The 13,007-nt window shown below is 44.8% G+C and overlaps 1 protein-coding gene across 1 annotated transcript; it reads left to right on the forward strand.

Annotated features, from left to right (window-relative positions):
• Positions 1 to 2,019: 2,019 nt before the first annotated feature.
• LOC133630241 (class I histocompatibility antigen, F10 alpha chain-like) lies at positions 2,020 to 10,241 on the forward strand. The gene is made up of 4 exons (XM_062021711.1): positions 2,020 to 2,204; positions 4,348 to 4,614; positions 4,906 to 5,184; positions 9,259 to 10,241. Exons 1-4 carry the CDS (start codon positions 2,105 to 2,107, stop codon positions 9,894 to 9,896), a joined length of 1,284 nt encoding a protein of 427 aa, XP_061877695.1. The 5' UTR covers positions 2,020 to 2,104; the 3' UTR covers positions 9,897 to 10,241.
• Positions 10,242 to 13,007: the final 2,766 nt, after the last annotated feature.

The following is a 13,007-nucleotide window of genomic DNA, read 5'->3' on the forward strand; positions in this document are numbered from 1 at the left end:
CTTTTTTCGCTCTGACCGTAACTTAGGTACAAGCTTGCTCATTGGATTCCACACTTTCTCCTTTTTCTATTGTGGATCACGGATTTGTATTTTAAACCACCTCGGATACTATATCCTCTTGAAAATGAGAGTCGAGAACGCAAAATGGACATTCACAGTGACTTTTATCTCCACGACAATACATCGGCGAAGCACTTTAGCTACGGAGCTAACGTGATAGCATCGGGCTTAAATGCAGATAGAAACAAAATAAATAAACCCCTGACTGGAAAGATAGACAGAAGATCAACAATACTATTAAACCATGGACATGTAAATACACGGTTAATGCTTTCCGGCCTGGCGAAGCTTAACAATGCTGTTGCTAACGACGCCTTTGAAGCTAACTTAGCTACGGGACCTCACAGAGCTATGCTAAAAACATTATCTCTCCACCTACGCCAGCCCTCATCTGCTCATCAACACCCGTGCTCACCTGCGTTCCAGCGATCGACGGCGCGACGAAGGACTTCACCCGATCATCGATGCGGTCGGCGTTTAGCGTCGGATAGCGCGTCTGCTATCCAACTCAAAGTCCTCCTGGTTGTGTTGCTGCAGCCAGCCACTAATACACCGATCCCTCCTACAGCTTTCTTCTTTGCAGTCGTCATTGTTCATTAAACAAATTGCAAAAGATTCACCAACACAGATGTCCAGAATACTGTGGAATTTTGCGATGAAAACAGAGCTTTTTGTATTGGATTCAATGGCTTCAATTCCGCTTCCACTGTTGACGTCACGCGCAAACGTCATTATATCGAGACGTTTTTAACCGGAAGTTTCCCGGGAAATTTAAAATTGCACTTTATAAGTTAACCCGGCCGTATTGGCATGTGTTGCAATGTTAAGATTTCATCATTGATATATAAACTATCAGACTGCGTGGTTCCTTTAAACAAGTGAAGACCAAGTCTTTAAAATATTTTCTTGGATTTTCAAATTCTATTTGAGTTTTGTCTCTCTTAGAATTAAAAATTTTAAGCAAAGCGAGACCAGCTTGCTAGTAAATAAATAAAATTCAAAAAATAGAGGCAGCTCACTGGTAAGTGCTGCTATTTGAGCTATTTTTAGAACAGGCCAGCGGGCGACTCATCTGGTCCTTACGGGCGACCTGGTGCCCGCGGGCACCGCCTTGGTGACCCCTGGTCTACTTGTTCATACAATAATGTGTGTCAAATGAGCTTTGACAGGGCGCAGGCTGGACTCTGGAGCCTACGTTAGCTGTCACCTGGCTGTGCTACACTCTGGACAAGTCACTAGTTCATTACAAAAAACAGTCGCCAGTTGATTGTAGAGCAAGGATGTGACTGTGCATGTGTGTTACACACATATCACTGTCGGACAAACATGTGCGCCCATTAGAGGCTGCATTGAATTGTATTGTGACACATTCAACTTCTACTCAGTAAGAAACATTGTTCTTAATAATTACTGAATAATGACCTTAGTTACCTTATCATGATGTGTTTCATGTGCTCTTGTAAAATGTGTCATTGAATAATAATACAGCATTTACATAATAATACTCTGACTTGTTAAGTGGTTCATCATGAAAGAAAATGAAACAAATTGGGTGCATGACGCCAGGCACTGTCAAGAAGAGTAAAAAAGACAAACATTGAAGGTGGCAATGAATGGGGTAGAGGGGCCCACAAAGATACTCTTTCAGAGGGACCACAATTCCCAGCAAGGGCCTTGACAAGCAATATTAAATAGATGATAAATAACTATGATATCAATAAATGTAATAATGTTATATAGCAAAGTAAAAGTTGTGTTTCTTATCTAAGTAAATGTAACTGGTTACTACTCACCTATGTGGATAAGTGTGTTCACTTTTGACAGCTACCACAAAATAAAACTAAAAACATAATAAAAATGATTTATTTGTCATAAGAAACCATCTTTATCTTTCGTGACGGTCGCTGCGTTTAGAAACAAGCATCCAGTCAATGTTTGGCTTCACCGTGTCTAATTTCACTTTCACTTTCTTTGATATTGTGCCAGCAGAAGCGTCTGCCTCACACTTTTCCCCCACGTTCAGCACTTTGGCCACAGCCAGTCAATGGCATTAAAAGTGACAAACATCTTTTTGTTTCGTGCTGACATCATGGACTTGTTTTTATTCTTTCTTCTGGTCGTGCAAATGCACAGCGTGACGCCTGGTAAGTCCTTTTTATAACTTTATTAATGATTATTCATCGATCGTCTTTGTGCCTTCACTTATTTGACTTCTGAGAGTTTATATTACTTATTAATTATATTCATTCTTATATTATTCAAGCTCTTTATTACTTAAACCTTATTCTTTTTAAACATATTTAATTGTTTTCCATTTTTCTTCATCACTCAACAAAATATTCAAAGTGTTCCAAGAAAGTTCCAGAAGCAGAGAAATCCGTAATTTGTTTTGGCTTCAGTTTTTTCTTGTTGAAAGACTTATTTGTCCAAGGCTTGTAAGAAGGAACACTGACTTCCTGAAATCTTCAACCACGGAAGTGTCAGAAAGTAATCAAGTGTAGTAACATCATCCCGCCACAAGGTGTCAGTAAGAGTCGACATCAAATGGGCAGAACAGCTTGTGTTCATATTCAGCCTCCATTGGAGAAAAGATATGTTTATTTTCAAAATGTTGAAAGTGTCAACAGATGTCCAATAATAAAATATATTATTCATGTGTTGTACTTGTCATAGAACACCATGTGAGTCTTGACTGTGATATCTAGCAGTGTTTGATGTTGACATTAAAGGCCTACTGAAATGAAATTGTTTTATTTAAACGGGGATAGCAGATCTATTCTATGTGTCATACTTGATCATTTCGCGATATTGCCATATTTTTGCTGAAAGGATTTAGTATAGAACAACGACGATAAAGATCACAACTTTTGGTATCTGATAAAAAAAAGGCTTGCCCCTACCGGAAGTAGCGTGACGTAGTCAATTGAACATATACGCAAAGTTCCCTATTGTTTACAATGATGGCCGCATGAAGTGAGAGAGATTCGGACCGAGAAAGCGACAATTTCCCCATTAATTTGAGCGAGGATAAAATATTTTTAAATGAGGAAAGTGCAAGTGAAGGACTAGTGGGGAGTGGAAGATGCTGTGAGAGGCGGGGGTGACCTGATATTCAGCTGGAAATGACTACAACAGTAAATAAACACAATACATATATATACTCTATTAGCCACAACACAACCAGGCTTATATTTAATATGACACAAATTAATCCCGCATAAAAACACCTAGGTGTTTGTTATGCTAGCTCCTAGCTACTAGCTCGAGCTAGTTATAGCTCGAGCGGGTAATATGGACGGGATCCTGTATATATAACCCGCCAATACAATTCAAACACCTGCATAACACACACACTCACTCAGCCCAAACAACCGTTCACCTAACCCAAGGTTCATAAAGCTTATATATTTAATCAAAGCTACGTACATGACACGCACGTACTGGCAAGCAATCAAATGTTTGGAAGCGCGCGGGTGGGACCTGATATTCAGCTGGAAATGACTACAACAATAAATAAACACAAGACATATATATACTCTATTAGCCACAACACAACCAGACTTATATTTAATATGCCACAAATTAATCCTAATGCTAGCTCCTAGCTCCTAGCTACTAGCTCGAGCTAGTTATAGCAAGCGATCAAATGTTTGGAAGCGCAGCTGTGTACTCACGTTATTGCAACTGTGTATCCAAATCAAAGTCCTCCTGGTAAGAGTCTCTGTTGTCCGAGTTCTTCCATCTTGACTGCATCTTTCGGGAATGTAAACAAAGAAGCGCCGGCTGTGTACGTGTTGTTGCTGACTTCCCTCGCAAAATAGACACTTCGCACCGACAACTTTCTTCTTTGCTTGCTCAGCTTCTTTCTCCATAATGCAATGAACAAATTGCAACAGATTCACCAACACAGATGTCCAGAATACTGTGGAATAATGAGATGAAAACAGAGCTATTTCGTATTGACTTCAATGGTGTCCGAATACTTCCGTTTCAATGATTGACGTCACGCGCATACGTCAACCCTCAGAGGCGTTTCGAACCGGAAGTTTAGCGGGAAATTTAAAATTGCACTTTATAAGTTAACCCGGCCGTATTGGCATGTGTTGCAATGTTAAGATTTCATCATTGATATATAAACTATCAGACTGTGTGGTCGGTAGTAGTGGCTTTCAGTAGGCCTTTAAGACCCCACTGAAGACTGAATGAGCTCAAATATTCACAGTGCAAGATTGTTGAACATGAAACTAAATAATAAAAAGTCATCTTGTTGTTGTGTTCTTCTTTCAGTGATTCACACGCTGCAGTATTTCCACACTGCATCCTCTCAAGTTCCAAACTTCCCAGAGTGTGTGATTGTTGGTTATGTTGATGGAGTTGAGATTAGTTACTATGACAGCAACATCAGGAAAGCAGAATCCAAACAGGACTGGATGAACAAAATCACAGCAGAGGATCCAAAATACTGGCAGATAGAAACAGAGAAAGGTGTTGGTCATGAGTTTAGGGACAAACACAACCTTGAAGTTCTTAAAAAGCGTTTCAACCAAACTGGAGGTTTGTTTATGTTGAACTTTCTACTACTTAAATATATTTGATGTACTCTTGTTATACTGTAGTAAAACACACATTACTGCACTGATATACCTTGTCTCTGTCCATCCCATAATAACCTACACTAATACTGTGTGTGTGTGTGTGTGTGTGTGTGTGTGTGTGTGTGTGTGTGTGTGTGTGTGTGTGTGTGTGTGTGTGTGTGTGTGTGTGTGTGTGTGTGTGTGTGTGTGTGTGTGTGTGTGTGTGTGTGTGTGTGTGTGTGACTACTTTACAACACTTTGTGTGTCTCAGGTGTTCACATTGTCCAGAGGATGTATGGATGTGAATGGAATGATGAGACTGATGAGGTTACAGGTTGGCGTCAGGAAGGTTATGATGGAGAAGATTACATGTCGTTGGACATGAAGACATGGACATGGACTGCAGCAAAACCACAAGCTTTCCCCGACAAACTCAAGTGGGACCAGGACATATTTCTACTAGACCACCAAAAGTATTATTTCACTGAGCGTTGTCCTTCTTACTTGAAGAAGCATGTGAACGATGGGAAGAAGGTCCTAATGAGAACAGGTAGAAGCACACCTTGTACTTTCACCTTTTAACATGTTAGCACTCCCCCTATAGGAACATTACTGACATTACACTCTGTCTCTTTATACTCTTTTCTCTTTCTCTCACCTTCTTTCCATCTTTACCTCCATCCACACCTTCTTTCCACCTTTACTTCTATCCACACCTTCTCTCCATCTATACCTCCATCCACACCCTCTCTCCATCTTTATCTCCATCCACACCTTCTCTCCATCTTTACCTCAATCCACTCCTTCTCTCCATCTTTACTTCCATCCACACCTTCTCTCCATCTTTACCTCCATCCACACCTTCTCTCCATCTTTACTTCCATTCACACCTTCTCTCCATCTTTACCTCCATCCACACCTTCTCTCCATCTTTACCTCCATCAAAACCTTCTCTCCATCTTTACCTCTATCCACACCTTCTCTCCATCTTTACTTCCATTCACACCTTCTCTCCATCTTTACCTCCATCCACTCCTTCTCTACATCTTTACCTCCATCCACACCTTCTCTCCATCCATCCATCCATCTTCCTCCGCTTATCCGAGGTCGGGTCGCGGGGGCAGCAGCCTAAGCAGGGAAGCCCAGACTTCCCTCTCCCCAGCCACTTCGTCCAGCTCCTCCCGGGGGATCCCGAGGCGTTCCCAGGCCAGCCGGGAGACATAGTCTTCCCAACGTGTCCTGGGTCTTCCCCGTGGTCTCCTACCGGTTGGACGTGCCCTAAACACCTCCCGAGGGAGGCGTTCGGGTGGCATCCTGACCAGATGCCCGAACCACCTCATCTGGCTCCTCTCGATGTGGAGGAGCAGTGGCTTTACTTTGAGCTCCCCCCGGATGGCAGAGCTTCTCACCCTATCTCTAAGGGAGAGCCCCGCCACCCGGCGGAGGAAACTCATTTCGGTCATGACCCAAAGCTCATGACCATAGGTGAGGATGGGAACGTAGATCGACCGGTAAATTGAAAACTTTGCCTTCCGGCTCAGCTCCTTCTTCACAACAACGGACCGATACAGCGTCCGCATTACTGAAGACGCCGCACCGATCCGCCTGTCGATCTCACGATCCACTTTTCCCTCACTCGTGAACAAGACTCCGAGGTACTTGAACTCCTCCACTTGGGGCAGGGTCTCCTCCCCAACCCGGAGATGGCACTCCACCCTTTTCCGGGCAAGAACCATGGACTCGGACTTGGAGGTGCTGATTCTCATCCCAGTCGCTTCACACTCGGCTGCGAACCGATCCAGTGAGAGCTGAAGATCCTGGCCAGATGAAGCCATCAGGACCACATCATCTGCAAAAAGCAGAGACCTAATCCTGCAGCCACCTACCCGGATCCCCTCAACGCCTTGACTGCGCCTAGAAATTCTGTCCATAAAAGTTATGAACAGAATGGGTGACAAAGGGCAGCCTTGTCGGAGTCCAATCCTCACTGGAAACGTGTCCGACTTACTGCCGGCAATGCGGACCAAGCTCTGGCACTGATCATACAGGGAGCGGACCGCCACAATCAGACAGTCCCATACCCCATACTCTCTGAGCACTCCCCACAGGACCTCCCGAGGGACACGGTAGAATGCCTTCTCCAAGTCCACAAAGCACATGTAGACTGGTTGGGCAAACTCCCATGGACCCTCAAGGACCCTGCCGAGAGTATAGAGCTGGTCCACAGTTCCACGACCAGGACGAAAACCACACTGTTCCTCCTGAATCCGAGGTTCGACTATCCGGCGTAGCCTCCTCTCCAGTACATCTGAATAGACCTTACCGGGAAGGTCCATCCACACCTTCTCTCCATCTTTACCTCCATCCACACCTTCTCTCCATCTTTACTTCCATTCACACCTTCTCTCCATCTTTACCTCCATCCACTCCTTCTCTCCATCTTTACCTCCATCCACACCTTCTCTCCATCTTTACATCCATCCACACCTTCTCGCCATCTTTACCTCCATCCACACCTTCTCTCCATCTTTACCTCCATCCACACCCTCTCTCCATCTTTACCTCCATCCACACCCTCTCTCCATCTTTACCTCCATCCACACCTTCTCTCCATCTTTACTTCCATTCACACCTTCTCTCCATCTTTACCTCCATCCACACCTCCTCTCCATCTTTACCTCCATCCACTCCTTCTCTCCATATTTACTTCCATTCACACCTTCACTCCATCTTTACCTCCATCCACTCATTCTCTCCATCTTTACCTCCATCCACCCCTCCTCTCAATCTTTACCTCCATCCACACATTCTCTCCATATTTACCACCATCCACACCTTCTCTCCATCTTTACCTCCATCCACACCGTCTTTCCATCTTTACTTCCATCCACACCTTCTCTCCATCTTTACCTCCATCCACACCTTCTCTCCATCTTTACCTCCATCCACACCTTCTCCCCACGTTGTCTTCTGTTCACACCCTCTCTCCATCTTTACCTCCATCCACACCTTCTCTCCATCTTTACCTCCATCCACACCTTCTCTCCATCTTTACCTCCATCCACACCTTCTCTCCATTTTTACTTCCATCCACACCTTCTCCCCACGTTGTCTTCTGTTCACACCTTCTCTCCATCTTTACCTCCATCCACACCTTCTCTCCATCTTTACCTCCATCCACACCTTCTCTCCATCTTTACTTCCATCCACACCTTCTCCCCACGTTATCTTCTGTTCACACCTTCTCTCCATCTTTACCTCCATCCACACCTTCTCTTCATCTTTACTTCCATCTACACCTTCTATCCATCTTTACCTCCATCCACACCTTCTCTCCATCTTTACTTCCATCCACACCTTCTCTCCATCTGTACCTCCATCCACACCTTCTCTCCATCTTTACCTCCATCCACACACTCTCTCCATATTTACCTCCATCCACACCTTCTCTCCATCTTTACTTCCATTCACACATTCTCTCCATTTTTACCTCCATCCACTCCTTCTCTCCATCTTTACCTCCATCCACCCCTCCTCTCCATCTTTACCTCCATCCACACCTTCTCTTCATCTTTACCTCCATCCACACCTTCTCTCCATCGTTACCTCCATCCACACCTTCTCTCCAGCTTTACCTCCATCCACAACTTCTCTCCATCTTTACCTCCATCCACACCTTCTCTCCATCTTTACCTCCATCCACACCTTCTCCCCACGTTGTCTTCTGTTCACACCCTCCCTCCATCTTTACCTCCATCCACACTTTCTCTCCATCTTTACCTCCATCCACACCTTCTCTCCATCTTTACCTCCATCCACACCTTCTCTCCATTTTTACTTTCATCCACACCTTCTCCCCACGTTGTCTTCTGTTCACACCTTCTCTCCATCTTTACCTCCATCCACACCTTCTCTCCATCTTTACGTCCATCCACACCTTCTCTCCATCTTTACTTCCATCCACACCTTCTCCCCACGTTGTCTTCTGTTCACACCTTCTCTCCATCTTTACCTCCATCCACACCTTCTCTTCATCTTTACTTCCATCTACACCTTCTCTCCATCTTTACCTCCATCCACACCTTCTCCCCATCTTTACCTCCATCCACACCTTCTCTCCATCTTTACCTCCATCCACACCTTCTCTCCATCTTTACCTCCATCCACACGTCTCCCCATCTTTACCTCCATCCACACCTTCTCTCCATCTTTACCTCCATCCACACCTTCTCTCCATCTTTACCTCCATCCACACCTTCTCTCTATCTTTACCTCCATCCACACCTTCTCTCCATCTTTACCTCCATCCACACCTTCTCTCCATCTTTACCTCCATCCACACCTTCTCCCCATCTGTACCTCCATCCACACCTTATCTCCATCTTTACCTCCATCCACACCTTCTCTCCATCTTTACCTCCATCCACACCTTCTCCCCATCTTTACCTCCATCCACACCTTCTCTCCATCTTTACCTCCATCCACACCTTCTCTCCATCTTTACCTCCATCCACACCGTCTTTCCATCTTTACTTCCATCCACACCTTCTCTCCATCTTTACTTCCATCCACACCTTCTCCCCACGTTGTCTTCTGTTCACACGTGACATCACTTCCTGTGCAGAGCTTCCAGAGGTGTTCCTCCTCCAGAAGACGCCATCCTCTCCAGTCACCTGCATGGCGACAGGTTTCTACCCCGACCTCGCCGACCTGTTTTGGAGGAAAGACGGCGAGCAGATGTTCGAAGACGTGGAGCACGGAGAGCTGCTCCCCAACCACGACGGAACCTTCCAGATGTCGGTGGAGCTGAAAGTGGAGGTGACGGCCGAGGTGGAGGGCAAGTACGAATGTGTGTTCCAGCTGTCTGGCGTCAAGGAGGACCTGGTCACCAAGCTGGAGAGAAGAAGCATCCTGAGCAACGCAAGCCATGAAGGTGAGAAAGACACATTTAGTTGGAGATGTTTCCCATCACAAGTCCACCTGTCACCATTATTGATCCATGTCACCATGACAACGCTTGACGTCTGCATGCAAAGTAGTCATGAAGGTTTCCTCTTCATGCTTTGTCACTCCACTTGTGCTTTTTTGCTCTCCACAGACAACTTGAGCGTCGCCCTCGCTGCCACGGCGGCGGTCGTCGCTGTGGCGGCCGTCCTGGCGGCCATCATCATGGTCATGGTCAGGCGTCACAGAAACAGACAAGGTGAGGGACACCAATGTCCTCCGTCTTCTTCTTCTTCTTCTTCTCGGTCCAGGCCGTGAGTTGATGCTTTCATCCGGGCTGCATGTTTTAGTTGCCTTCCAGCCAAACACTCAAAGATCCACAGAGACAGAGCGCACACTCTCACATAGAAACACGTGAGGAAAAAGTCCATTTCACCTTGTTTCCCTTTCATTTCAGCCCAGTACGATCCAGCTCGTAAGTAAAACATCTTTTCTTTGAGCCGCAAGAAACAAAGCCGTGGTGAAGCGTCACTCACATGGAGGTCTGATGTGGACCTTTGTTACAAGTTTAGCCTGAAAATCCCAACTTGGGCTGACTCCTTCACAATAAAAGAGCCTCCTGTGAGCACACGCAATACAAAGTGTGGCATATCTCACCTTTGACATGAGTCCTCATGATGAGGATCAGCCAAATGAGACCTCAAGTGTGCTGACTCATCAAGAAGGTATCCTAGTCAGGAAGTAGAAGAGCAGCACTCTGCTTCTTCATGTTTCCAAGTCACACCTCAAAGATCTGATGTGAGTGACGAGGCACCTTCTGGATGTTCTTCCTTCACCGTTTGCGTTTGTCCCGCAGCTCGCCACGGCGGCGTGGAGCTCTCCGAGAGGGTGGCGGCTGAAGGCTGAGTAAGTCTGCACCTCCAAATGTTCTTGTGTGAAGATGATGTTCAACTTGGTTCTGTTGGGAATGTGCTGAGTCATCTTCTTCCTCCAGGATGCTTTGTGCACTGGAACACAGAGAGATGTCTCCATCGCTGAGGGACGTCATGGAGATGTGCTTTGTTCTTCATCCCACTGCTCCTCACGCTATTCCATCTATTCTTCTTTGGCCGTTAAAATACTTTCAACATCAAACGTTGGTGGCTATAAAATCATTCGGGGCTCACGTTTCATGGCCTTGACATCATGACGAGGATTTCTTCTTTCTTTGAATGGCCGCTGCTTATGATCAATATCACATTGTGTCACATCTCTGTCAATAAATCCGTTTGTTCTCCACTCGCCTCGCACTGCTTTCTTGGGGACCAGGAAGGGTCTCGCTCATAACGATGGTAGAAATAGGTCGTTTTTATTTATCTTGTATTTTTTCATTCAACACTTAAATCCCTAGATCAATTTCAGGTTTATCTGTCCATATCATATTATTTTTTTAATATGTTATGCCCTTTTTGTCAAATCCCTGTTTTGTTATGGCAAAACCACTAAATAATCATTTTTACTAAACGTAATTGCAATCTTAAATAGGTCAATAATTCATAACATCATTGATTTTAATTCATTATTTTTTTGAGCAATGACAATTAAAAAATGTCATAAAAATGTTAAAAATGTATTTATTTTTTAACTTTCAACACTTAAGTCTCTGGATAAACTTCAGATCCATCCCTCGTTTCTGTGACGACCTGTCAGGTGTCACATGGTCTGTTTGCGTTTGTGTTTATCTCCTGGTCAGCGCTCTTATTTTGGTCGCACTTCCTGTTTGTCTCCCTGAGCGCTTTTCCCTCCTCACCTGTCGCTGATTGGCAGCCTGGCCACACCTGGTCATGGGGTGAGGGTGATGGGTCAAATGCAGAGGATAATCTCACCACACCTAGTGTGTGTGTGACAATCAATTCCGCCAAAGAATGTTTTCATTGGGTTATCTCCCAAAATGAAAGAGAAAATCTTGATATTGCTTTTACTTCTGCTATCAGGCAATGTGCAACCAAATCCAGGACCCAGCTTCAATAACATCAGTACTGCTGATGAATTTAGAGCCGGGTCAGGCCTCCATTTAAATAATAGGAGTCTCCTGCCAAAATGAGACTTAGTCAAAATCTGGATTCCAGCAAGAAAATGCAGACTTCCTTATCTTATCTTAAGGTGGCTAAGTAAAGCAGTCTCTGACAAGGACGTTGCTATTAATGCATATAATGTCTTCCCATGCCATCGTCCTGGAAAAGGTGGAGGAGTGGCCATATATTTAAAAAAGACATTTCTTGTTATCTTATTGTCAATCACTAAACAATTTGAACTTGACGTGTATTTCTGGTCTTGTCATCCTGGTCCGGACAGAAGGGCGACACGGCAGTGCGGCTGGATCAAAAATGAGGTCAGAGACGCTTGACTGGACAAAAAGTTGCTTTATTACAAGCGAGCGTGGTCATACAGAACTGCAGTTCCTGGAGGAGGTCAAGTCCAAAAAATGTGGCACTCCTAACTTGGAGAAGCCGAAGCAGTTTTATATTCCTCCTTCCTGTCACATACCAACATCCCATCTTATTGCCCATGTATTGCCTGAACTACTCCAGTCTACATGCAAATGTCAAACTAACTACCGTATTTTTCGGAATATAAGTGGCAGTTTTTTTCATAGTTTGGCCGGGGGTGCGACTTATACTCAGGAGCGACTTATGTGTGAAATTATTAACACATTAGCGTAAAATATCAAATAATATTATTTAGCTCATTCACGTAAGAGACTAGACGTATAAGATTTCATGGGATTTAGCGATTAGGAGTGACAGATTGTTTGGTAAACGTATAGCATGTTCTATATGTTATAGTTATTTGAATGACTCTTACCATAATATGTTACGTTAACATACCAGGCACCTTCTCAGTTGGTCATTTATGCCTCATATAACGTACACTTATTCAGCCTGTTGTTCACTATTCTTTATTTATTTTAAATTGCCTGTCACAGCTCAGTCTCGAACCCACAACCCTCCCATTGCAAGATACAACACTCTGTCTGGCAGCATGCCAGGACACGCCCCCGCACGCGTCGAGCGCTTCACACCCACACTTCGCCGCAGCTGCTGGCTTTCATCAATCAGCGCACCTGGCAGCAATCAGGAGGACAGCATAAAGTTCAGTCACTCCTTGGAACCTACGCCGGAACGTCGTTAACTCTTGTAGTAAGCATTACGTCTCTGGTTTCCCTCTCGTTGTCCTCGCCTTTCTTTTGTCTTTTGCCCCTTTTTGTCTTGTTGACTGATGTCCCCTGTTCTCCTTGCAGTGCCCGCCTTGTTCTGTGTGCTCGAGCGCTGTACCTCGACCTCCACTTGGAAATTGGACTGCCTTCCTCAATCCTCGATCACTCTTGGACATTGTTGCTTGCCGCCTGCCCTCGACCATCTGCCTGTCCCCGGATCTCCCTTGTGCCTC

This window comes from Entelurus aequoreus, linkage group LG15 (genome assembly GCF_033978785.1).
Source record: "Entelurus aequoreus isolate RoL-2023_Sb linkage group LG15, RoL_Eaeq_v1.1, whole genome shotgun sequence".
Taxonomy (NCBI): Eukaryota; Metazoa; Chordata; class Actinopteri; order Syngnathiformes; family Syngnathidae; genus Entelurus; species Entelurus aequoreus.

Coding starts and splice junctions, on each gene's coding strand:
- LOC133630241 (XM_062021711.1), top strand. CDS start 2,105: ATGGCATTAAAAGTGACAAACATCTTTTTGTTTCGTGCTGACATCATG. Junction 4,615..4,905: donor GCGTTTCAACCAAACTGGAG/GTTTGTTTATGT, acceptor TGTGTGTCTCAG/GTGTTCACATTGTCCAGAGG. Junction 5,185..9,258: donor GAAGGTCCTAATGAGAACAG/GTAGAAGCACAC, acceptor CTTCCTGTGCAG/AGCTTCCAGAGGTGTTCCTC.